Source organism: Mustela putorius, unplaced genomic scaffold, assembly GCF_011764305.1.
Source record: "Mustela putorius furo isolate JIRA1106 unplaced genomic scaffold, ASM1176430v1.1 tig00003983_pilon_pilon_pilon, whole genome shotgun sequence".
Lineage (NCBI taxonomy): Eukaryota > Metazoa > Chordata > Mammalia > Carnivora > Mustelidae > Mustela > Mustela putorius.
Window position 1 is genome coordinate 10242595 of NW_025422123.1, and position 23331 is coordinate 10265925.

Below are 23331 nucleotides of genomic sequence, written 5' to 3' on the forward strand. Positions count from 1 at the left end.
GAATGCTTATTTGAAGCAAAACTACAATTCCTTGTTTCCTCTTTATGTGAGGTATAGTTAGGGCTGGATTTACAGAGGACTGTAACTAAACTTGACAAGTCTCAGTGGCTACTAGGTCGGAGTCCAGCAGCTTACCAGTACGAGCTGGGGGTAGTCACGACACGTCTTGATGATGGAGGAACAAGCGTGTCTCCTCACATTCCTCACTGCCCGGGTTCTGGGTGCCTGGGAAGACATATTCACAAACCTGGAGCCACTTTTAATAAAATTTACAGGTGCTGCTTAGAATCACATGAAATATTTCCCTTCAAAGGCAAATTCACAATCAATTTTCACAATGTGGGAGTTTAATGGAGTGACATTTACAGTCACCATGAATCCACGTGATCACTGTTTTTGCCTTAGAGTATCTCTGACCATCTCCTGCCTTTACTAACTCCTTCTACCTATAAAAAAAATCTAGACTTAGGTGTTAGGCATTCACAGTTTTGCTCTCCAGAAGTTAGGATTTGTTGGGTGAATTAATGGTCTTACCTTACTTTCTTCAACAGTTTCAAAAGTGACAGATGAAAATAGCTAAGGGTAAGAAAGAAAAGGTTACTCATCAGTACCAAATGCATGAAGTGTTTTTAACAGCAGTTGGCATAAAGTTTCCAACAAAATCTCAGAAGTATAAACAATATGCTAACAGCAGAGTTTTCAATCGGTGTTATGAAGTTTCAGATGTTTATCTTCTCAGATAACTCTACAAGAGGCTAGAGATTCATAATCTTACCATCAAACATCTTTTAAAGGTGGAGGCCACAGAATCCTTGAACAATCCAAGCCCTCAGCCAAACACTCAGCTATGGTGATACCCTCTGATTCCACTGCGTAACTTCTCATAGACTCTTTCACCTAATACAGCGTGACTACTGCAAAAGTCACCAGAATGGAATTATGCTCTAACAAAGGTCTAATCAAGAAACCCCACGGAGGAATGCCTGGGTGGCTCAGCCGGTTAAGCACCTGCCTTAAGCACATGCCTCAGGCCATGATCTCAGGGTCCTAAGATCAAGCCCCTCATTGGGCTCCCTGCTCAGTCTGCTTCTCCCTTCCTCTCTGCCCCTCTGCCCTGAGCGCACTCTTTCTCATAAATAAATAAAATCTTAAAAAAATTAAAAAAAAAGAAAGAAAAAGAAACCCAATAGATATTCCCTAGTTCTTAGAGACTTTCTGTTGCAACGAATGCAACGAATTAAAGTTCTACTGACCTGGAACACCTGGGTGGCTCAGTTGGTTAAGTGGCTGCCTTCAGCACAGGTCAAGATCCCAGCGTCCTGGGATCGAGTCCCACACTGGGCTCCCTGCTCAGCAGGGAGCCTGCTTCTCCCTCTGCCTCTGCCTAACACTCTGTCTGCCTGTGCTCACTCTCTCTGACAAATAAATACATAAAATCTTAAAAAAAAAAAAGTTCTACTGACCTTTGTAACACAACATTTTTTCATTTCTCTGGCTGTATCTTTATTCTTCTTTGGGGAATTCTCGTTCTTTGCCCTCCTCTCCCAAAGATGATAATCCTCAGAGTTCCCTGCTTGAGCTACATGTCCAACTCTACATACATATCACCCTCTTTCCTAGGGCTTCACCTCTGCTCTAGGCACTTCTATGATGATGCCACCTTAATACTGTAATCTTCCAGACTCTAGACCTTTAACAATAGCCAACTGATTGTGAAGTATCCTCTCCTAGATGTTGTACATACACTCCAAATGTAGTATTCCCAAACCCAGCCCTCAAATGTAGTATTCCCAAACTCAGCCCTCTTCCTCATTCTTACTGGTTCCATTATTCTCACTCAGGTAGTGCTCTACTACTCACCTAAACAGGAACCCAAAAACCATTCACACTAATTTCTCTCACATATCCCCTCCGAATAAACGGAGAGCACACTGACACCTTCTTTAGGGGTTCTTTTCCACTTCTCAGTATACTCGTCTATTAATTATAATGCCACATGGGTACAACTGTATATGTGATTTTATTTCCAAATGTTAAGGAAGGCTTTTCTACCAGCATGGTGCCCAATCCACAGTAAGTACTGAATACCTGATGAATGAATAAATGACTATTCATCAGCTTGTCTCAAAGACTCTCAAAAACAATCACAAAAAAATAATTAGTTCAAAAATACTCAAAGTTTACAAAGGAGATGGAATTTACCTTAGAGAAGACCTGGGGCAGGAACTCTGGTCTGTAGGTGACAAATGGAAAGAGTGCTGAGACATTAGTGAGGACACAGGACAGGATGAGAGGATCCTTGGTGTTAAAGTTCAGGACCATTTGCAACAGCTCTATTCCATCATTAACAGGAACCGCCTGTAATACAATGAAAAAGATGTTGACATGACTGATGAGCACCTTTGGTAAAACTTCCTTTAAGACTTGGTTTATAAATGTGTGATATGGTTGCCACATATGGTTTTATATACTGCTTTTTAACCTGAAAATTCTAAGCATTACCTTGTGTTATTAAAACTTTTCCTAAATGATGCTACCATGTGCCATCTTAAGGATGTAGCTTTTCCTATTACTAGAAATTGAAAATGTTGCTGGTTCTTTACTTATTATTGATAGTGCTAATTGATACATCGTTGCAAAAATGTTTTGGCTACATTTTCACTTATTTCATTTGAGGCAGAGACTTCTGGGGATAGTGGGAATTACTGAATCATAAGGTATAAATACATCTAAGTCAAACTGTTTTTCTTCTTCACAGGCTCTATCAATTGATTCTCTGTCCACCAATATGCCCTTCTTACCCTGTTCTTAGCAGCAGGTTGTGTTTATTCCCTAAAACATTTGCAGTTAAGTTAAATAATGAGTTTATTTAAATTTGCATTTCTTCAATTACTAATGAGGACTGAATTTTCTTTTTTTTTTTTTTTTTTAAATTTTTATTTATTTATTTATTTATTTGTCATAGAGAGAGAAGCGAGAGCAAGCACAGACAGACAGAGTGGCAGGCAGAGGCAGAGGGAGAAGCAGGCTCCCCGCCAAGCAAGGAGCCCGATGTGGGACTCGATCCCAGGACGCTGGGATCATGACCTGAGCCGAAGGCAGCCGCTTAACGAACTGAGCCACCCAGGCGTCCCGAGGACTGAATTTTCTTCATGTATTTATTAACTACTTTTATTTCTCTTCGCTACAAAAATTTCATCTTTTGTCTCTTCTCCACTGGGTTCTAGTGCTTTTTTTATTGCAAAATATACTAGACCTTTAGAAAGGGGTAAGCAGTACTTGAATAACTCTCCACTTGACCACTTTGAGATGTACAATGTTACTGATATTGGTTGCTCTGTGTATACATCCTCTTCTTCAGCCCTAGAGGTGGCCACTGTCCTGAATTTGGTGCTCACATTTTCAGGGATTCCATTATTTCCGTATACTTCTGCCACAAATGTACATACTCCTAATTACACAGAACTGCATGTTCACTTTTGTAGCTTGTTGTTTGGGGTCACCATCATGTTTATGAGAATCATACTTATTCATAGTACATCCTAGTTCCTTTTCACTGGTCTATAAACATATTATCATCTGTTCTGTACAATCTATTGAGGGTTATTAAGTTTCTTCCTTGGCTCAACATTTAAGGATTCTGTAGTATAATGGATGCTCAGCGCACATGCAGGGGTTTCTTCAGAGCACAGACTTAGGAGTGAAGTTGCTGGGTCATAAGGCTAGGCACCTTCAACCAGACATTGTCAAATTATTCTCCAAACCTGTGATATCAATCAAAAAGTAATGCATACGAAATAGGTTTTTATAGTTAAGAATATTAATCCCATCATATTTATTGCAAATATTCTTCCAAGTTTGCCTTTCAAAGTTTATTTTATATGGTATGTTTAAAAAAAAGTAGTTAAAGCCATTCACATTTCTATGATTACTTCCTTTGTTTTTCAATTTAGGGACTTTTCCTCAAAGAGTTAATTTTTCCTAATGCTATTTATTAAATGAGCCAACCCTTCTCCATTTCTTTGGAATGCTTATATATGCTCCTGGTTGTTTCTGGGCTATTTTGTCCCAAGGAGCTCTATCTAATGTCAGTACCACACTGCCTATGAAATGTCGCAGCTTCATATTTTACTATCTGAGGCAAATCAATCCTTGTCTTCTTCAAAATGTGACTTTCCCCCCCCTCCAAAGCTATTCCCTATATGAATCCATTGTTAAAATAAGTCTTCTGGGAATTAAGTTCAGCTAATGCCACTACAAATGAGAGGAGTAGCTTTTCAAAAAACTCTCTCAGTGGGCGCTTGGGTGGCTCAGTTGGTTAAGTGTCTGCCTTCGGCTCAGGTCATGATCTCAGGGTCATGGGATCAAGCCCTGCTCAATGGGTCTGTGCCTCCCTCTCCTTCTGTGCATTTTCTAATAAATAAATAGCATCTTAAAACAAAACAAAACAGGGGCACCTGGGTGGCTCAGTGGTTTAGGCTGCTGCCTTTGGCTCGGGTCATGATCTCAGGGTCCTGGGATCGAGCCCCGCATCGGGCTCTCTGCTCCGCAGGAAGCCTGCTTCCCTCTCTCTCTCTCTCTGCCTGCCTCTCTGCCTGCTTGTGATCTCTGTCAAATAAATAAATAAAATCTTTAAAAAAAACAAAACAAAACAAACAAACAAAAAAAAACTCTTTTAGGCAAAGAACCTCTTGGTTCAACTCTTTCATAGGCACCAGCTGAGTAGCTGACAGACCCTGAGTGAGGGGCAGGGACTGAGAGTGCAGAGTGAGCAGTGTAAAAGATGGATGCACTGGACAACACCATGCAGAGTCAGGAACTGAGAGCAGCAAATGGGAATGTGACAGGCTGAGATCTGTCACTTGCACCCTATGTGTAACAGTGTTACACATAAAGTGTTACATAAAGTGTTACACCTTCCTTAACAAGTAGTGAGTAATTTCATCAAGTATATACGCACTAAAAACTCACTTCTCAGGGCACCTGGGTGGCTCAGTGAGTTAAGCCTCTGCCTTCACCTTGGGTTATGACCTCAGGGTCCTGGGATCAAGTCCCCACATCGGGCTCTCTACTCAGGAGGGAGCGTGCTTCCCCCACTCTCTCTGCCTGCCTCTCTGCCTACTTATGATCTTTCTCTTTTTGTCAAATAAATAAATAAAATCTTTAAATACAAACAAACAAACTCATTTCTCTTGATTAGGAATGCTTCATTCTGACCCATTTCATTCTGGTGAAGAAAAAACGGTTTGAGAGTCAAGAGATTTATTTTAAGTCACCAACAGAAGCCTAAACACTACCAATCTCCTGAGAAAAAAAAAGAATTTTGTTCTACTGTTTTTCTCCCCTTCAACTGTTCTGACTCCTCCTGTTTCTAATTGTTACCTCTGCTTTGTCTCCAGCCCACATCTTTCTCTTCTACACTATCCAACTTTTTGTACCCTTTGACCAACTATTTGGCATTTTGACCAAATACCATCATTTTCAAGGATGTATCATACAATCCAGCCTACAACCAACTAAGCACCCTGCCCCCCCACCCTGCAATACTACCAGTCCTTTCATACATTTTCAAATGCCTGCCAAATCCTGACCATTTCTTTCTCTTGCTTTCTAGCAGAATCGTAGGCAAATATTTCGATCCATCAAGCTGTCTAACTTAAAAAATGCTAGGAAAGGAAACCCAGGGCCATTACCTTTGATTTAATAAAGGGCTTTCTTGATCAGATAGTACCACTTAAACCCAAGAAAGGGTTCATTTAGTAAAAAATGCAGGATCGTAGCAGGATTTCCTATCTAAATTTTGGAACAAACTCTGAATGCCATCATTTCAAACTCAAACAAAGCAATACACAAGCAGGTGAAGTTAATCACTCTAAGATCTAATTTATTAACATGCCTTTTGTGAGAAAAAGCACTATATCTCACTTACCTTCAAGGGATTTCAATTTTTCCTACAACTACTACAGTGTAATCATCCTGAAATGAATAGTCCAATGATTTTAAACCAATTAAACACAGCTGCATCCAAGGTAGGTAAGAGAAGGTGATGGGTCACATGAAGCATATAAAGACAAGACCACTTTATTCGGATTATTCATGGAAGAAGACACTGATCAGCTAACATGAATATTGTGTCTATCTGCCATAAACTGAAAAGGATGCTTAATGGCAAACATTTCCAAAGATTTTCCAGCTCAAGATTACCATTGCTGTCCTCCCTGCAATAGTTATCCTACCTGCACTTCACTATACAAACAGGATTGTCTTATTATCCTCTTAAAATGAATACTGACCATTGTAGGCTTAGAGTCAGGCCTGCAATTTGAACTTAAGTATGTTATTTAACCTCTTGATTCTCCATTTCCTCTTTTGTGAGATGTATATCCACAGATTTTCCCTCTGTCAGTTTTAAAAAGGTCAAAATCATTATGCAATCAACACAGGAAACAGTTACTTACCTCTTTATCTAGTGTCCGAAACATCTGGTTGACCACACTTTCCAAAAAAAAAGTCATGGCTTCCCACTGCACGAATGAAGAGGAGAAAATGGAGCAGAGGCCACCTTCTCCAGTTCCAGCTGTTGGAGAAGAGGGTTTTAAAACACAAATATAAACACACACACACACACACACACACACACACACACACACAACTACAGGATCACAGAAGACACAAAGACAATGGGGACTTAGAGACCACTTAATTCCACAGGCAAAGGAACAGGATAATCTAACCCTCTCAGCCTGGGTAGAGAAAAGAACTAAAAGTAGAGAAGGGGCCTATCCTGCCTCCACCCCTAACAATGAGCTGTCAGAATTCACTTCTGTGAGTCCAGTCTACAAAACCACTTTGAATGTTGAATGAGAATATACGCATAAGCATCAAAAAACAAAAGCAACTGATAAATATCAATTAAACTCTCCCTTCCTGTCCTTTAAAACCTGTCCATGAAAATCTTAATAATTAAGATATTTGAGACCATAAAGAATCTTTCCAAAACAAAAACAAATACAAAAACCTGATATGAGATAACAGAATGCTAATTCATATCCAGTAGCCTCATAACAATTACAAGTTCTGGACAACTGTGCCACTCTTCAAGTTTGTTTAGTATCAGCAAAGCACATCTCTCAAACAGCGAGGCATAGGCAAAAAGATTTAAGAATTACTTTCCTTGCTTTCATATAGTGCTCCCATTTACTAGCTTTACCTTGGTGCAACGTATCTGGGCCTCCACAAACATTCAAATTACCTGATACCACGGACCTTCAGAGTCAGTTATGAGTACCCAAAACAAAATGTTAAATCCTATGAATAACAAGTAACTAGAGTAGCTGGTAACTGACCGTAAATACAGAGCCCCCTAAAGGAGTGACTTATACCTTCTCCTGTTTTACTAAATTCTGTCACCCACACATTAGTCAATAAGACAATAGACAGATGATAATGGAGTACAGAGATGTTACCTGGCTTATGCATTGGGTACAGAAGTGTTATGCTGATTTTGTATAAAGCAGCATTTCCAAAGGCTTTGAGGTGGCTGAGTGACACAGAAAGTCTCTGCACTGCTCTCGTTATGCCTGACTAACAAGGCATTCTTTCTAAATTTAGGAGTGGTTCTATGCAAGAATTTGGTAGACGAGCTTTAAAAAGTCTAGACAAGCAATTTGGTAGGATGGTGCCTACAGTGAAGTAACAGAATCAACAACGAGTGGTTCATTCTGTTAGAAAAGAAAAATGAAGGCAAGACTGACAGGGACATGATCTTACCCTAAATGAAAGATTATTTTTGAATGCTATTATTAGCACGCTGTTCTGAAGTGTGGCTTACAGGGCTTATTTCCAATGTATATTTGATATAATATTTCACTAATGTTTAGAAATAAAAAAAACCTTACAGTTCATGGATCCAGTATCAACAGAGGTTGACAGCTGATACTTTAGCCACTCCCCAGCCATCTGGAAGCTAGTCTTAGGATCCAAACGACATGCTAACCTCATTACCTCTCCTTGTTGGGCCCGGGAGGCTGCCAAGAGAAAGACATAAATCAGTAACTGACAGATAATAAGTGCTTAGCTAATGTTCATTCATTTATCCGTCCCAGGAGAAAAGCGTTCAAAGAAACTTCTGCAGATTTATGCTCTGAATTTAACAAATGTTCAATCAAAATTAACAATTCAGAAATTGTCAAAAGTAAATTGCCTCTAGAAGCTACCCTACCAGCTTGATCCTCTAAGAGGCAAACTAAAAGTGGTCTCTCATTTCTTCGGAATCAATAAAAGATTAGGTTGGTACAGATGTACAACAGTGTGGCTACTATGGAAAACAGCCTGGCAGTTCCTCAAAATATTAAATGTGAAATTACTATATGACGGAATATAGACACACACTCAGGAGAAAAAAAAAGTCTGTACACTCAACTTGTATACAAATGACACAGCAGCATTATTCCTTTTTTTTTTTTTTAAAGTAAGCTCTAGGCCCAATGAGGGACTTGAACTCACGACTCCAAGATCAAGAGTTGTATGCACTACTGACTGAGCCAGCCAGGTACCCCAATAGTAGCATTATTCTTAACAGGTAAGAATTAGAAACCACTTAAATATCCATCAACTTATGAAATGAAAGACTATAATGTACATCCATACAATGAAATACGGCAATAAAAAGAAATAAAGTATCGACACATGCCAGAGCATGGGTGAATTTTAAAGATATAACCCTAAATGAAAGAATGCAGTTACAAAAGACCATATATGTATAACCTGTTTATAAGAAATGTTCAGAATAGGTGACATGTAGAAACAGATAGTGGATTACTGGTTGCCTGGAGCTGGGACGGATGAGGGGACTGGGAATGGCTGACCGCTAGCGGGCAGGGATTTCTTGGGGTCATTAAAATGTCCACAAATTGTGGCAAAAGTTGCACAACTCTGAATATACCCAAAAAACCCACTGAATTGTATGCTACAAATGGGTGAATCGTATGGTAAACAAACTATATCTCAAAAAGCTATTATTTATAAAAAAAGAGGGGGGGGACTAGCCAGACTACAAAAAACCCAGAACAAAATTCGATTATCAGAATGTGGGTTTTTTCCTCTTTTTTCGAAGAACAGTGAGGTTAGGTTGTATTTAATCCTAGGTGTTACATATAGTTACTATGCCTAAACATCAAAGTCCAAAGGCTATGTATGCTTGCATGCATGTGTATGCATGTAACGCACAGGCTAGAGAGAATACTATGCCTGGAATGAGCGCAATCCCAGTACCGGCTGCAAGGTGCAACTAGAGACTGAACAGGCTACTTGTCCAGATCTTAGGCCCTTTAATATAGAACCCAAGGGTCAAGTACCATGATTCGTAAGACTAGATGCCATTCTCAGATGACTGGGAGAAATTCCAGGCTACTATCACTTACAGTTGAAGAAAGCATTGAAGTCCTCATCACTATCAAAATCAAACCGAGAGTATTCACAGCTAGGGCTGTCTGTTTTAGAAGGAAAGCCCATCTGCAAAGAGAAAGATAATTGGGGTAGGGGATAAAAATAGACCTACCCAAAGAGGCTTAAACTCTAAGAGCTCAAGCACTTTTTCATTTAAGAGTGAAAAGTTTGCATAAGATCTTTTATAATAACTACTTCTGGTCTATCCCAAGTCCACTGTTTTCTCCCAGTTCCAATAATCCTGAGAGTGGTTGAAAAGAGAACACTCATCAGATGCTCCCCTCCAGATTCCTCAGGGAGTATTAAATTCTGGAATTTGTTTACGGTACCTGAGTATAAAGCTGTCCCAAAACAAAGTGCTAATACAGCACACAGTAAGAAAGAAAAAATTGAGAACTGTCTCCTTCAATGCTGAAACTGGGAATAAGCACAGCACTTTGCATGTTTCACTCAAAAAGTATTGAAGAGCATGAGAATGAGAACAGGGTATCATGTGCTAGATGTATTCTTAGAGGAAGTAAGAGGACCTTCACATAGGTCCCGCTCTCTGATTTTTACAAATCAAGATTAAGCATCTGTCAGCTGCAAGAACCCTTAGCAGATCTCAGAGAATTCATAAGGAATTCTATTCAAGTGGTAAGCAATTTGCTTCTACCTTCCTTCTTCCCTTCTCATTCACCTTCAGACCCTCACTAGATCTTATAAACAATCACAAAGGACTTCAACTTTGAATCTTGGCTCCACCCTGCCTGCTTTTAAACTGGAAATAGCATTATCCCACTGCAAGATCATGGGTCACTGCTCTTGTCCTACTTTTTCCTAGCACCTAGCCCAACACTTTGTATAGAAGTGCTCCAAAATATGAAAAAGTAGATATAATAACTAGTTTGCACTACCTTCTTCTTGGTGAATAAGAGAATAATATACCCAACTATAGGACCCTGGTGACCAAAATGGGCTGTCAATAATGAAAATCTGCCCTATTATGTGTACTCACCTACATTCCTTTTTTTTTTTTTTTAAAGGTTTATTTGAGAAAGAATGAACGAATGAGCAGGGAAAGGGGCAGAAGGAGAGACAGAATCCCAAGCAGAGTCCCTGCTGAGTGCAGAGCCCAATGCAGGGCTTGATTCCACAATCTTATGATCATGATCAAGATGCTTAACCAACTAAGCCACCCAGGAACCCCCATTCCACATTTTGATTCCCACTGTTTACCTTGACCAAGTTGGTCATAGAAGCACGAAGATATTTTGGTATTATTGCTAATAGCAAAGGGTCACGGGACAGGATCTCATGCCGGAAAAGGGCCCCCCAAGTCATCTGAGTTGAAGAACGCAGAAACTAATGGGGGTGGGGAAAAAGAAAAAAAAGAAAGAAAAACCTCCGTTTAAGGATTTGGACTTAAATAAGCAGGATTATTACTGAGCCCCACAATTATCAAAAATATTTTTTCATGGAAATGAATCTCTATATACTCCTACACTGTCCGTATTTACTCTATCCATAATGACTGCCTGTTACAGACCACGTATTAGTAAGACAAACTATGGGGTCAGGTGTAATTCCTGGAACCTCAGCTGAGCTCTACCACTTTTTCTTTTTTATTCTACACCCCCAAGAGTCACATGTTCCACCAATTGAGCCAGCCAGGCATCCCTCTAGCACTTTCTTTAAGGGCAAAAAAGGATATGGGAATCTCGGGGTGGTATTACAAGAAAGCCTTAAATGTGTGAAATTAATTTTATAGCACAATCAATTAGACTTTTGCGTTTAAAATGCCTTGGGTGGGAAATCACCTGGGACACACCTCACATCTGATTGAGCATCAGCAGAATATTACGTGAGGGGAAAACCTGCCAGTCTAGACAGTGCAACACTCCGTTCAGGAAGAAGATTCAACAATTCTCTTAATGAAATCACACCACAGTTATTTCATAGAGCCTTAAGAGTCACATTTTATACATGAGCTGTTAATTACTTCAAGCCATAGTGATTAATTTTGGCTTACCTAACTAAAATTTTCACACATTGCCTACATACAAGTTTACCTGACTTGGATGGGTTGTGAAAGCAAGAAAAGATTCCAGGTATTTTCCAAAGTTTGCTGGTGTTTCTACATCAGAATCCACACCCTGAGGGACAAAAAGACCACTACATCAGTGACGCTGATGAGGGGCGGAAGAGGACAACGGGAGGAGTAGGGTAACAAACACAGCTGACTCTTGAACACAGGGGCTAAGGGTCAAAAATCCACATATAACTTTTCATTCCCCCAAAACTTAACTACTAACAGCCTCCTATAGACCAGAGGCCTTACTGATAATATAAACTGATTAACACATATTTCATATATGTATTATATACTGTGTCCTTACAATAAAGGAAGCTAAAAAAAAAAGTTATTAAGAAAATTCTAAGAAAGAGAAAATACATTTATAGAACTGCATGTATTTATATCAAAAAATATCTGTGTCTAAGTGGACCCATGCAGTTCAAACATGTGTTGTTCAAGGGTCAACTGTAGAGAACTTAAACCCTCACCAATTTCAGTTTTGAAAGGACTTTATACTTCCTTGTGACCTAAGGAAGGCATCAATTCAAGGGCTAAAAAGAGGAAAGGTGCTTTACCTCCTTAATCATCATCATTAAAACTCATTCTGTAGTCAAATACTAAAATGAAAAAGAGCATTCATTTCAGAAATCACAGAAAGAAAAAATCTGTATTATTTCTTCACACCTAGTCTATTCACATCTCTGTGACCAAATTTATTAAATAACCACTTGACGGCATACTTCGTATGTCTGAAGCTCTATCCTCTCTAACCATCCAAACCACCATAAAAAGGCATAATATCAGATGCGAATTGTCTGTACCAATGTCCTATCTCTCAATTTGTAAGACAAGTTATTAAATATTTCCCTAAAGACAGGTATTTCTAGGTCAATCACATTAAAGTTTTCCTTTATGATCAATAACACAAATCCTTTAAATTTGAGAAGAGGGCTCTTTATTCAAATGCATAATATTTCATGATCTAATAGGACTCTAGCAAACTGACGTTCTACAAGTACCAAAATTCACAAGAATAGCAATGCTGACTTCATGGAATAAGATGTGGATGCTTCCTGTTAACATCAATAACTGACTTGTTAAAAGAAATTCACTCACTCGAACCCTGTTACAGTAACTTAATCTATAAAATCACATGAAATAACCTGTAGGGCAATGCTCCACAAGGCTAAAATTAATGGCATGTTTCACTCATTATACAAACGTTAACTTTCTAAATGCTCTGCTCAAATGGCCCTGAAACTCTCCAGAAAGTAAGTGCTCACCAGTAATGCACACAGCTGATTCCCCAGAGCACACAACACCTGACACAGTCTCTTCAGGAAGACATAGTGTTTTTCTACCAAGCCTCCTCCATCAGCAGTCCTGTGAAATGAGAAAATAAATGCTATTAATTGCACATCAAGAGAACTAAAAAGATTCCCATCAAATGGAGCTGTATGTGGTCTGTGCTTCAACATTCAAATTTCTGTTGATTATTAAAGTTAAAAAGCAAAAAAACCTCAAACACTGAAGGATCAATGAGGAACAAGGTTCAATGCAATCTTATCTCTCAAAGAAGCAATTTAGTTCTGCACATTATATGGTCCTTGAGTACTGTGGATTAATAACATAAACTCTGAGTAGGACTGCATACAACAATGCACACATTTACAAGCATTCACTGATACCCGGGGAAGACTTAAAAAGAGATGTGTAGGAAAGCATTTAATATTTCCTTACACCACGGACAAAACTGAAAGGGTTATAACAAGAGAAAGAAAAGACAAGCCACAGACTGGGAGAAAATATCTGTAAAAGTCACATCTAAAAAAGAACTGCTGAAAGAAAAAAAAAAAAAAAAAAAAGAACTGCTGGGCGCCTGGGTGGCTCAGTGGGTTAAAGCCTCTGCCTTTGGCTCAGGTCATGATCCCAGGGTCCTGGGATCGAGTCCTGGCATCCCAGAGCCCTGGGATCGGGCTCTCTGCTCAGCAGGGAGCCTGCTTCTCCATCTTTCTCTGCCTGCCTCTCTGCCTACTTGTGATCTCTGTCTGTCAAATAAATAAATAAAGTCTTAAAAAAAAAAAAAAAGAACTGTTATCCAAAATATATAAGGAACTTTTAAAACTCAATAATAAGAAAACAACCTGATTAAAACACAAACCAAAGAGCTTAACAGACATCTCACCAAAGATACAGAGATGACAAATAAACATATGAAAAGATACTACACAACATATGTCATTAGGAAATTGCAAATTCAAGTAAGATACCACTCACACCTACTAGAATGGCCAAAATCCAGACCACTGACAACACCAAATGCTGTGAAGGGTGTGGAACAACAGGAACTCTCATTCACTGCTGGTGAGAATGCAAAATGGTACAGCCACTTTGAAGACAATTTGAGTTTCTTACAAAACTAAGCACACTCTTAACAATCATACTTCTTAGTATTTACCCAAAGGAGTTGAAAACACATTCACACAAAGACCTTCATGTTTATACCATGTTAAACCTAGATGTTTATTGCTGCTTTATTCATAATTGGCAAAATTTCGAAGCAACCAAGATGCCTTTTGGTAGGTGAATGAATAAACTGGTATAATAATGAATAAACTGGTATAATATCCATACAATGGAATATTATTCACTGTTAACAAGGAACAAGCTATCAAGGCCATGAAAACTCATGGAAAAACTCTAAATGTATACTACCAATTGAAAGAAGTCAATCTGAAAAACTTATACATTATGTGGTTCCAACTATATGATGTTCTGGAAAAGGAAAAACTATGGATAAAGTAAAAAGATCAGATCAGTTGTTGCCAGAGGTTGGGGTCGGGGAGAAGAGATGAATAGGCAGAGCTCAGAGGCTCTTTTGGGCAGTGAAAATACTCTGTAGAATAACTATAATGATACAAGTTATTAGACATTTGTCGAAACCCAGAAACTGTACCCATAGAATGTACAACACCAAGAGTGAACCCTGAAGTAAACTTTGGATGATTATGACGTGTCAGTGTAAGTTCATCAATTGTAATAAATATACTCCTCTGATTGGGGATGTTGTTAATGGGGAAGGCTACACATGTTGGGGGGGTGGGGGCATGGGAAAGCTCTGTACCTTTTCTGAGTTTTGTTGTGAACCTGAAATTGCTCTTAAAATGTAAGCCTTAAAAATAAAAAGCAGGGGCGCCTGGGTGGCTCAGTGGGTTAAGCCGCTGCCTTTGGCTCAGGTCATGATCTCAGGGTCCTGGGATCGAGTCCCGCATCAGGCTCTCTGCTCAGCAGGGAGCCTGCTTCCCTATCTCTCTCTCTCTCTGGCTGCCTCTCCATCTACTTGTGATTTCTCTCTGTCAAATCAATAAATAAAAAATCTTAAAAAAAAAATTTTTTTTAAATAATAAAAAAAATAAAAAGCAATAAAAACATAACTCTATGTGTCACTTCTCAAAGTCATTTAGTTCAGATCTATAATCTCTTAGCTACTATTTTAGAATCCAACAACTCTTTGAAAAAGGGGCCTGGGAGGCTCAGTCAGTGTCTGCCTTCAGCTCAGGTCATGATCTCTAGGTCCTGGGATCATGTCCCACACTGGGCTCCCCGCACAGCAGGGAGTGAGCTTCTCTCCCTTTGCCCCTCCCCGAAAACCGCACAAGTGCACTCTCTCTCTCTTTAAAATAAAATCTTTAAAAAAAAAAAATTATAGGGGCGCCTGGGTGGCTCAGTGGGTTAAAGCCTCTGCCTTTGGCTCAGGTCCTGGGATTGGGCCCCGCATCCGGCTCTCTGCTCGGCAGGGAGCCTGATTCCTCCTCTCTGCCTGCCTCTCTGCCTACTTGTGATCTCTCTCTCTGTCAAATAAATAAATAAAATCTTTGAAAAAAAAATTATAACTTACTTGGTGGCAAAACCTGACTGAAATGATGCAGGACTCTTCCACAAGAAAGAATTAATAATAACTAGTGTAGGCAGCAGCCATATTAGCTGTGTTCCTGAGGCAGCTGAGTATAACATAAAAAGCATGGGCCTCAGGGTAAGCAAGACCTGGGCTCCAGTTATGTTGAGGGACACTATGACATTATGGTTTCTAACGGAGGCTCTCAAGTCTTATTGCCTGGGTTCGAATTATTGTTTTACTAACCAGTAAAGTAAGTAACACAAACGGATACAGGACACCTAGGTGTGAATGTCACAGTTTCTATGAAACTAAGAAAATGGGCCTGGGGAACAGTTAATTAGAGTGGCCACCCAAAAGACATGTTATGAATTTAATTAAAAAGATCCCTTAAAAACAGAGCTAGTCTCCAGAGAAAAGAAAGCCATCATAAAAGCTGTGTGTATCTCTTTTCATTTGTCCCTAGGACTAAGAGAATGGTATCCCAAAAAAAAAAAAAAATGCTTCAGTGGTCTTTGCAGTACAGTTCTACCTGTCTTCCTGGTAAGAAACATGTATCAAGAAATACTCAAATATCTTACAAAGCAATTAAAAATGAAAAAAAGTGGAAGCCAGTATTTTAGGACACAGAATGTGTTTGCAGGTCCCATGCATGCACTTTTCATTGAACACACTGTTCCTGCTGCTTCCAAGAGCCTCAGCACTTCAGGCACTGATTACTTTGAGCAGGAGAGGAAGGAGCAGCGTCTGGAGTTCTGCAGTCAAGGCAGGCTCTGGGGCAGACTCTGGTCCAGAAGATCAGAGCATTCTCAGGCCTAGGCACCAGCGCTACTAGGAGGCTTGGGGATCACCAGAAGCAAACAGAATCAAGGAGATGAGCTGTCTGGGAAGAATGGGGAAAACTGTGAAAGTGACTGCATATAGAGTCAATGGCCACAACTTCTTTCCAGCATAAGGTCTTTAAAAAGGTTAAAAATTAAGATTGCTTGATTTTCAAATTAAAAACACTGTCAAGGGACGCCTGGGTGGCTCAGTTGGTTGAGCAGCTGCCTTCGGCTCAGGTCATGATCCCAGGGTCCTGGGATCGAGTCCCACATCGGGCTCCTTGCTCAGCAGGGAGCCTGCTTCTCCCTCTGCCTCTGCCTGCCTCTTTGTCTGCCTGTGCTCGCTTGCTCTCTCTCCCTCTGTCTCTTACAAATAAATAAATGAAATCTTTAAAAATAAATAAATAAATAAATAAAAACACTGTCAATTGACTGCCAGCATTCAGATAGGAACTTCAGATATACAGGTATAAACTACAGAAATAACAAAGAAATTAGAAAACACATAGAAAAGTAGATACTCACTGTGCAGCAGAGAGTATGTAATGCATGGCAACATCCCCAAATAAGACCATCAAGGGCTTCCGGTCTTCCAACTTGCCCTAGAACCAATTTTAGGGAAACAGGAAATACAAACTGTTATTAAAAGCCTCCAAGTTACTAGCATTTCCTATACCTATATAATCAAATATATTGACTTCATAATTTCTCATGGCCCCAGGGCTAACTAAACACTGGAGAAAACGCCAATTCTTTAAAATCAAAATGGGGGGTGCCTGGGTGGCTCAGTGGTTAAAGCCTCTGCCTTCAGCTCAGGTCATGATCTCAGGGTCCTGGGATCGAGTCCCGCATCGGGCTCTCTGCTCAGCAGGGAGCCTGCTTCTTCCTCTTTCTCTCTGCCTGCCTCTCTGCCTCCTTGTGATCTCTCTCTGTCAAATAAATAAATAAAATCTTTAAAAAAAAAAAAAAAAGAATAAGGTAGCCTGACAAATCTCTGTATATGCTGCCAATGGATCCCTAGAATCCTGGAAAGCTACTATCCAAAGAGGTCGGAGGCAGACAATGAAATTGGTGTCAGGCAAAAAGAAATCCCAAACTTTCTGATGTCTTCCTGCCACAACATACACTTCAGACACACTTATACACCACCCCGCAGAGACTTTGAGGATAAAAGTCAGTTTGAAGTGGTAACTTACTTTTCTGCTGACTGCAATGAGAAGACACTCAGCTGCTCCTAACTGAAGCTCCTGTTCATTCAGAAGCAGGCAGAGCATCTCTAAGAGCTTACAGTTTTCGGCAGTAATATGACTCATGGACACCCAGTCAATGTAGCCTGCCAGAGTATTCAGCGCCGCGACTCCTACTCGACAGTTTGCTTGGGCCTGTGTGAAAAGAAAAAACTTTTAATCATTAAGTCTTCACTGATGGACAAAGAGGCTGTGGTTATACCTGAGCTCCTTCTAGTCTCTAATTCTAAAAAGAAAACGATTAAAAAAAATAAGGTACTCATGTAACAGCCAGACAGGGAACTCAAAGGTCTTCTTTTGCTGTACAACCACTTCTCAAACAGCATTCTCAATGTCTGTCAATAAGATCATACTGGCATGGGTAACCATTTCATCTCCTCTGATAAATTGGAAAAACTGTAATTCTAACTCCCTTCTACCATTGCTCAGTGGTCACCTAAAACAAGGCTGAGGTTACCCTCCACTAGGTATATGCATCTCTGTACCTGAAAGCCTCAAAGAAGTCTCCTTCCAACTCCACAAGAGCTCTTACCTTTGACTCCTGAGAATTATCTGTCTTCTGAAAGAAAAGAAGTATAAGGATCCAATGTTTTTAATGAGCAAAGGCTATGTAATAACTTTCCACCCACTTAATAAAGTCCCTTGAATAATGATTTTAAATAGACTCAACTTTTAACCTTGGAAAAGAATACAACTGGACTAACATTTAGCTGTTATTTCCCCTAAGGAGGACAGGTTATTTTAATTTTAGCAATAGGACAAAAGTTAGTATCTAAAGAGCTTACACAAATTTGTTACAACATTAAGTCCACAAAGACAGCTTCAAAGAACACTGTTTAGAAAGAAATGCAACAGATGAATAGGGCTCCACACTGCTAAGAATCAAAGAAATATAATTCAAAACAAAGAAATATAATTCAAAACAAAGTATGACCATTTTTCATATTCAAATAAAGGTAAGTTATGACTAACAAAAGAATATTAAAGTGATGTAATATAAACGGAAAAAGCGAGACAAAAATAAATGAATATAATTTATGACCATGTTTGTATGGACATAACTACAGGAAAATCACACGCACAAGTATCACATGATAAAGTCCATTCAGTAAACGTACAATTATTACATTATAACTGATATCAACTTTTATACTTCGAATTTCATAAATATTATATGATGCTTATAATTTATATGTACAAAATTAATATTTTCCCAAAAAAACTTCTAAAAATAAAATTAAGATTAACTCCTGAAGACAGATAAAGGGGAACAGAAGCAGGAACAACAACTTTGGAAGTCCCTGAAAAGTCACTGCTATTAGGAGTATAAAGGATTTGTTCTACAATTTCAATTTTGTTCTACAATTACAAAAGAATACATCTGGGGTGCCTGGGTGGCTCAGATGGTTAAGCGTCTGCCTTTGGCTCAGGTCATGATCGAGTGCTGGGATCGAGTCCCACATTGGGCTCTCTGCTCTGCGGGGAGCCTGCTTCTCCCTCTACCGCTCCCCCTGCTTGTGCTCTTTCACTCTCTCAAATAAATATATAAAATCTTTAAAAAAAAAACAAGCAAAAACAAAAACAAAAGAATACATTTGTTAAAGGACAAGTATTAAGCCTTCATCATCAGTGATTGGAATAGAGGTGTCAATGGGCAGAGAGGAAGAGAACCCTCTCACACCAGCATTTACTACTGATGCTGCCCAAGAAGGAAAATGAATCCAAGTGACAACAGCGAAGTTCAGTCTTTCCTCTCCAACAATTTTTCAGCCCCTGTTCAAGCATCTATGCCCCCCTGGGCCAATGCAGGGCCCAGGTCACTGGACAGGGAGAATGTGCCTACCCATCCTATCACTGTTTACCATTCAACCTACTCCCCACTTGGGAGGGTGAAGGGAAGGAAGCTGGAAGTTGAGATGTAAAAAGAGAAGGGATGGAATTTCTTAGGCAAAAAAGTTGTTCTGGGTCCACAAGATAGCTCTTGGTGTGCTCTGGTCTTGGACACAAGAGGTACAGGTTTAACAGATGAAGGGAACTGAAACAGAGACTAAAGAAAAACCCCACAGTGGATGTGGGGCTTTCTAATGTCTCAGGCCATCAACACTCACTGCCCTGCTGGGGGCACGTTGGCTAGACTGTCAGGGCATCTGAGGAGTCATAGTTTGCTCCCCTTCTCCTACAGATGAATTCTCCTAGATGAGAAGGAAAAGAATCCCTCCTTCACTCTCAATACACGTAAATTTTTGAGTGCAAGTATTTTCCTGATATTTTCTTTTGAAAGATTTTGGGGAGGTATTTTGGGGTAAAATAGACCATTTTAGTATAAGGAATGAGACTTGAATTCCACTATAACCATTTATCAGGGGATCTTCAATAATTATTCTGTGGGCCTTGGTTTCTTCATCCATACAATGGAGACTGTACTTTCTCTTTGGGGTTGTTTTGAAGATTAAGTAACATGTAAAGTGCAAGTATATGGCATATATTAGGCACTTACTATGAGTTCCTCCCGACTCCAACAGCTCACAGTACTTTCCTATCATTTGTGTTAGTACCTAGCACTTCTCTAAAAGCTGCCAGTGGCATAAAAAAAAAACTAATTTTAATTTATTATGTGAAATAAGCACATGTAAGAATTCTAGATCAGGGTTTTTCTTTTCCTGTTTTTTTTTTTTTAGGTGAGGGTAAGTGGGGCAAGGGATAGAGAGAGACAGACTCTTAAGCAGGCTCCATGCTCAGTGCAGACCCCAACGTGGGGCTCAATCATGACCCTGAGATCATGACCTGAACTGAAATCAAGAGCTGGATGGCTTAACCGACTGAGCCACCTAGGCATCCTTAGATCAGGGTTTTTCAACTTTAATACTATCGGCAATTTGGGTTGGATAATTCTTTATTGGGGAGGAACAATTCTGTGTGTTATACAATGTTAAGCAGTATGCCTGGCCTCTACCCACTAGATGTCAGCAGCCGCCCCCTGGTTGTGATACATGTGGGGCAAAACTGTCCCTTGCTGAGAATCACTGTACTAGATGAACTTTCACATGGCTTTCTTCTGAAGGCTCTCTTAAAAATGACAGTGGTTGGAAACACAGTATCTAGCTGCCTTTTTCTGTAGAATACTTTGTCGGGAAGAGTAAAATACAGGTATTTCCCACTTTTTGTAAGCTCGTGTTAGGAAACTGATTTTCTCAAGACCCACATTAGTACCTGTTTTCTCTAACTGAAAATCTGAAGAGGATTTTCTGCTTTTACTTTAAAGAAAGGCGAAAAGCAAAAATAGCTTTCAGTGCTTGTTTCATAGCAAGACCTTAGACCTTATGGAGGCACCACTAAGTTCCTTTCCCACAAACCACACTCAGCATCTCAGCACCAAGCAGCCATAGCTGTGAACTGTGTCTGTGACCATCTGTGCTTTCTCTTGATTTATTTTGTATATCTGTTAGCAAGATATGTCCTAAGGTGTCAGAAAAGTTAAGGAGAGGTTATTTCTTAAGTGTGGGAATGCTCAAAAATTACCCCATATAAATTAACGTTAATTTCTTCTTCATTTTATGCCATTTGGGCTTACAAAAGATTTCAAAGGAATGCTCTTCTTTCAGGTAGCAGGGGAAACCTGTACCAAGAACCATATAATCAAGATGAACAAAACCTGGCAATTTCTTGCAAAAGGGACCAGGATTAAATATGGGATCAAAATATAAAAGGGATGCTGTCCTGACCTACCAAGAATCTGGGCTTTAAATACTTTAAATATTAAGAATTAACCATTTTAATACTGTTTTTAAGAACTTTCTTACTATAAAGGATTATTTTTTTAACATGGGAACTCACTGACCTGAGTTTCTCGGAAAATTAGTTCCAGTTCTTCCTGTCATCTGTTTCTCTTTTGCTTATAAAATGGTTTTCTTTTGCTGATCTAGACACCCTAATTCCTTGCTGACAGATTATTTTAACTTTACAAAACAAACAACAAAACTACTCATAATAGAAAACAGAACTTTTGGGAGATAGGGTAGCCCTTACCACTTGTCGGTACTTGTTTACATTTTCTTGAAGCGTGTTAAGTAGAAAACTGAAGATCTTTTCCATGTTCTGGGTTAATGTTTGCTGGATATCCCTTCTTCTCTGAGGTGGTAGTGTCTGAAAGGTCACTACATCCTCTGCCAGTCGTAGAAGGATAAACATCACTAATTCGGTCTGTGTTTCCTATACAATAGAAATAAGCTGATTAAACTGAAACCTCTTTTTCACCATAGGTATGCCAAAAAGCTCTTTTCTGTTGACAAAACAAACTCTAGAACAGGCCCCCAAAATAAAATGAACTGATATAGTTATATTCCATACCCCCTGTTTGGAAAGGGTATCCAATTCTATTAGCATATCAGGCCAGTGCTGTGGCCACTCCCGCTTGATCATTTCTACTACAATCCGAGACAAAACATCTTTAATATGGTTCTCCTCTTCCAAAATATCCAGTGTTCCCTGAAAAAGAATAGGATAGTAAGAGGTTTGCAAGACTGAATTTAAAAAACCTTAAAAAAAAACCCAAACCCCATGCTGAGTAAGTGTATGGAACTCCACAGCAGGCTTGCTTTTAAACTAAACAGAGTAAACAAACCTGCTCTCCACGACTGAGTCACTTATCCTGCATTCTCACTAACCATTTTCCTCACTTAAAACTTAAGTAAGGGCTGAATCAGCTAATAAAGTGACTGTTGCACAGAGCAAGGAAGACATCATTGTTTTCCTTTACAAACTGAAGAGACTCTCAGAATGCCAAAGTTGAAGAGTACAGAAATGAAGACAGTAAGAAGCTGATAAAATGAGACAGGAGTAGCAACTAAATATTTTACCGATAGTTTTAGCATTGTAAGAGACAAATTATTCCTGGGACTTGTCCTTCTGGAGTTTGGTATCAAAATTAGTGAATTAGGATTTCTATCAAGTTTTCCAAGAACTAGCAAAAAACAAATCCCAAGATGATTAATAATTTTGAAGGGGATCTATTGAAGGCGCTCAACTTTGGAGAAGAAAAGGTAGGAATTCAACTTTTCATGCCATTTGTAATAAAGAAGAAAAAAGGCTGTGGATTTTAAGCATGTCCAAAGTGCTATTCTAATTCCCAATACTAATTCATCCTGCATATTTTGTATTTTGTTAAAATCATACAGTAATTTAGTTTGGAATAAAAGGAAACAGCAAAGTACAATCTAATTTAGATCTAAGAATCTTGTTCATTTGCTGAAACTCTCTCATCTCTGTTGAGCATGCTGTCCAACCTACACAGAACTAGTGAACATAAATGCTAAAGAAGTCACCCTTAGTCTAAACTACCTCTGAAACACAAGTCTTCCAACCAATCATTCCTTACATTTGCAATCAGCTCCATGACACTGTTCTTCAGATAGACCTTCTCCAATCGAGACATGCTGTTCCACCGAAACCTGGCCACCAAAATGTGTAAGGTCAAAGAACCACATTAGAAGTCTTCGTAAGTGACTGGCTTTGATTTTGTGTTGTATTATGCTAGCGATTCCACCAAGAAATTATACTTTTGATTTTGTACCCTTCAAAGAATGAACAAGAACACTCTATATTCAACAAAAATGCTGACAGAAAAATTCTTAGGAAAAAGTTCTATATAGGAAGTAGTCCACTAATTGAAATTCACATAGGATTTGTGAGATTAGCCTTCCCCCTTGATTTCACTGATAGCCCAAAAGCAAATATATACAAATGTAGTTGCTTTTCAGAAAATAATAATGGTGATACTATTAACTCCTCTTTTGTGCTGGCTTATGGATAACACAATCCCACAAAAACTATGGCTAAGTCTTAAAAGCTGATTCCTCTGATAGA

At 39.2% G+C, this 23331-nt stretch overlaps 1 protein-coding gene across 2 annotated transcripts in view; it reads right to left on the reverse strand.

Moving 5' to 3' along the window:
- Positions 1-23331, reverse strand: part of XPO5 (exportin 5) — a 46778-nt gene that overhangs the window by 21006 nt on the left and 2441 nt on the right. The window contains exons 3-17 of one of the 2 annotated variants that reach the window (XM_045071094.1): positions 22844-22916; positions 21817-21954; positions 21496-21678; positions 18002-18028; positions 17419-17604; positions 16748-16824; positions 12787-12886; positions 11499-11582; positions 10666-10791; positions 9423-9513; positions 7899-8027; positions 6459-6577; positions 2203-2358; positions 535-576; positions 136-225 (exon numbers count right to left, since the gene is read on the reverse strand). In XM_045071094.1, coding sequence (XP_044927029.1) covers positions 136-225; positions 535-576; positions 2203-2358; positions 6459-6577; positions 7899-8027; positions 9423-9513; positions 10666-10791; positions 11499-11582; positions 12787-12886; positions 16748-16824; positions 17419-17604; positions 18002-18028; positions 21496-21678; positions 21817-21954; positions 22844-22916 — 1621 coding nt within the window. The remainder of the gene's footprint in view (positions 1-135; positions 226-534; positions 577-2202; positions 2359-6458; positions 6578-7898; positions 8028-9422; positions 9514-10665; positions 10792-11498; positions 11583-12786; positions 12887-16747; positions 16825-17418; positions 17605-18001; positions 18029-21495; positions 21679-21816; positions 21955-22843; positions 22917-23331) is intronic. The other variant, XM_045071095.1, reaches the window with a different exon arrangement.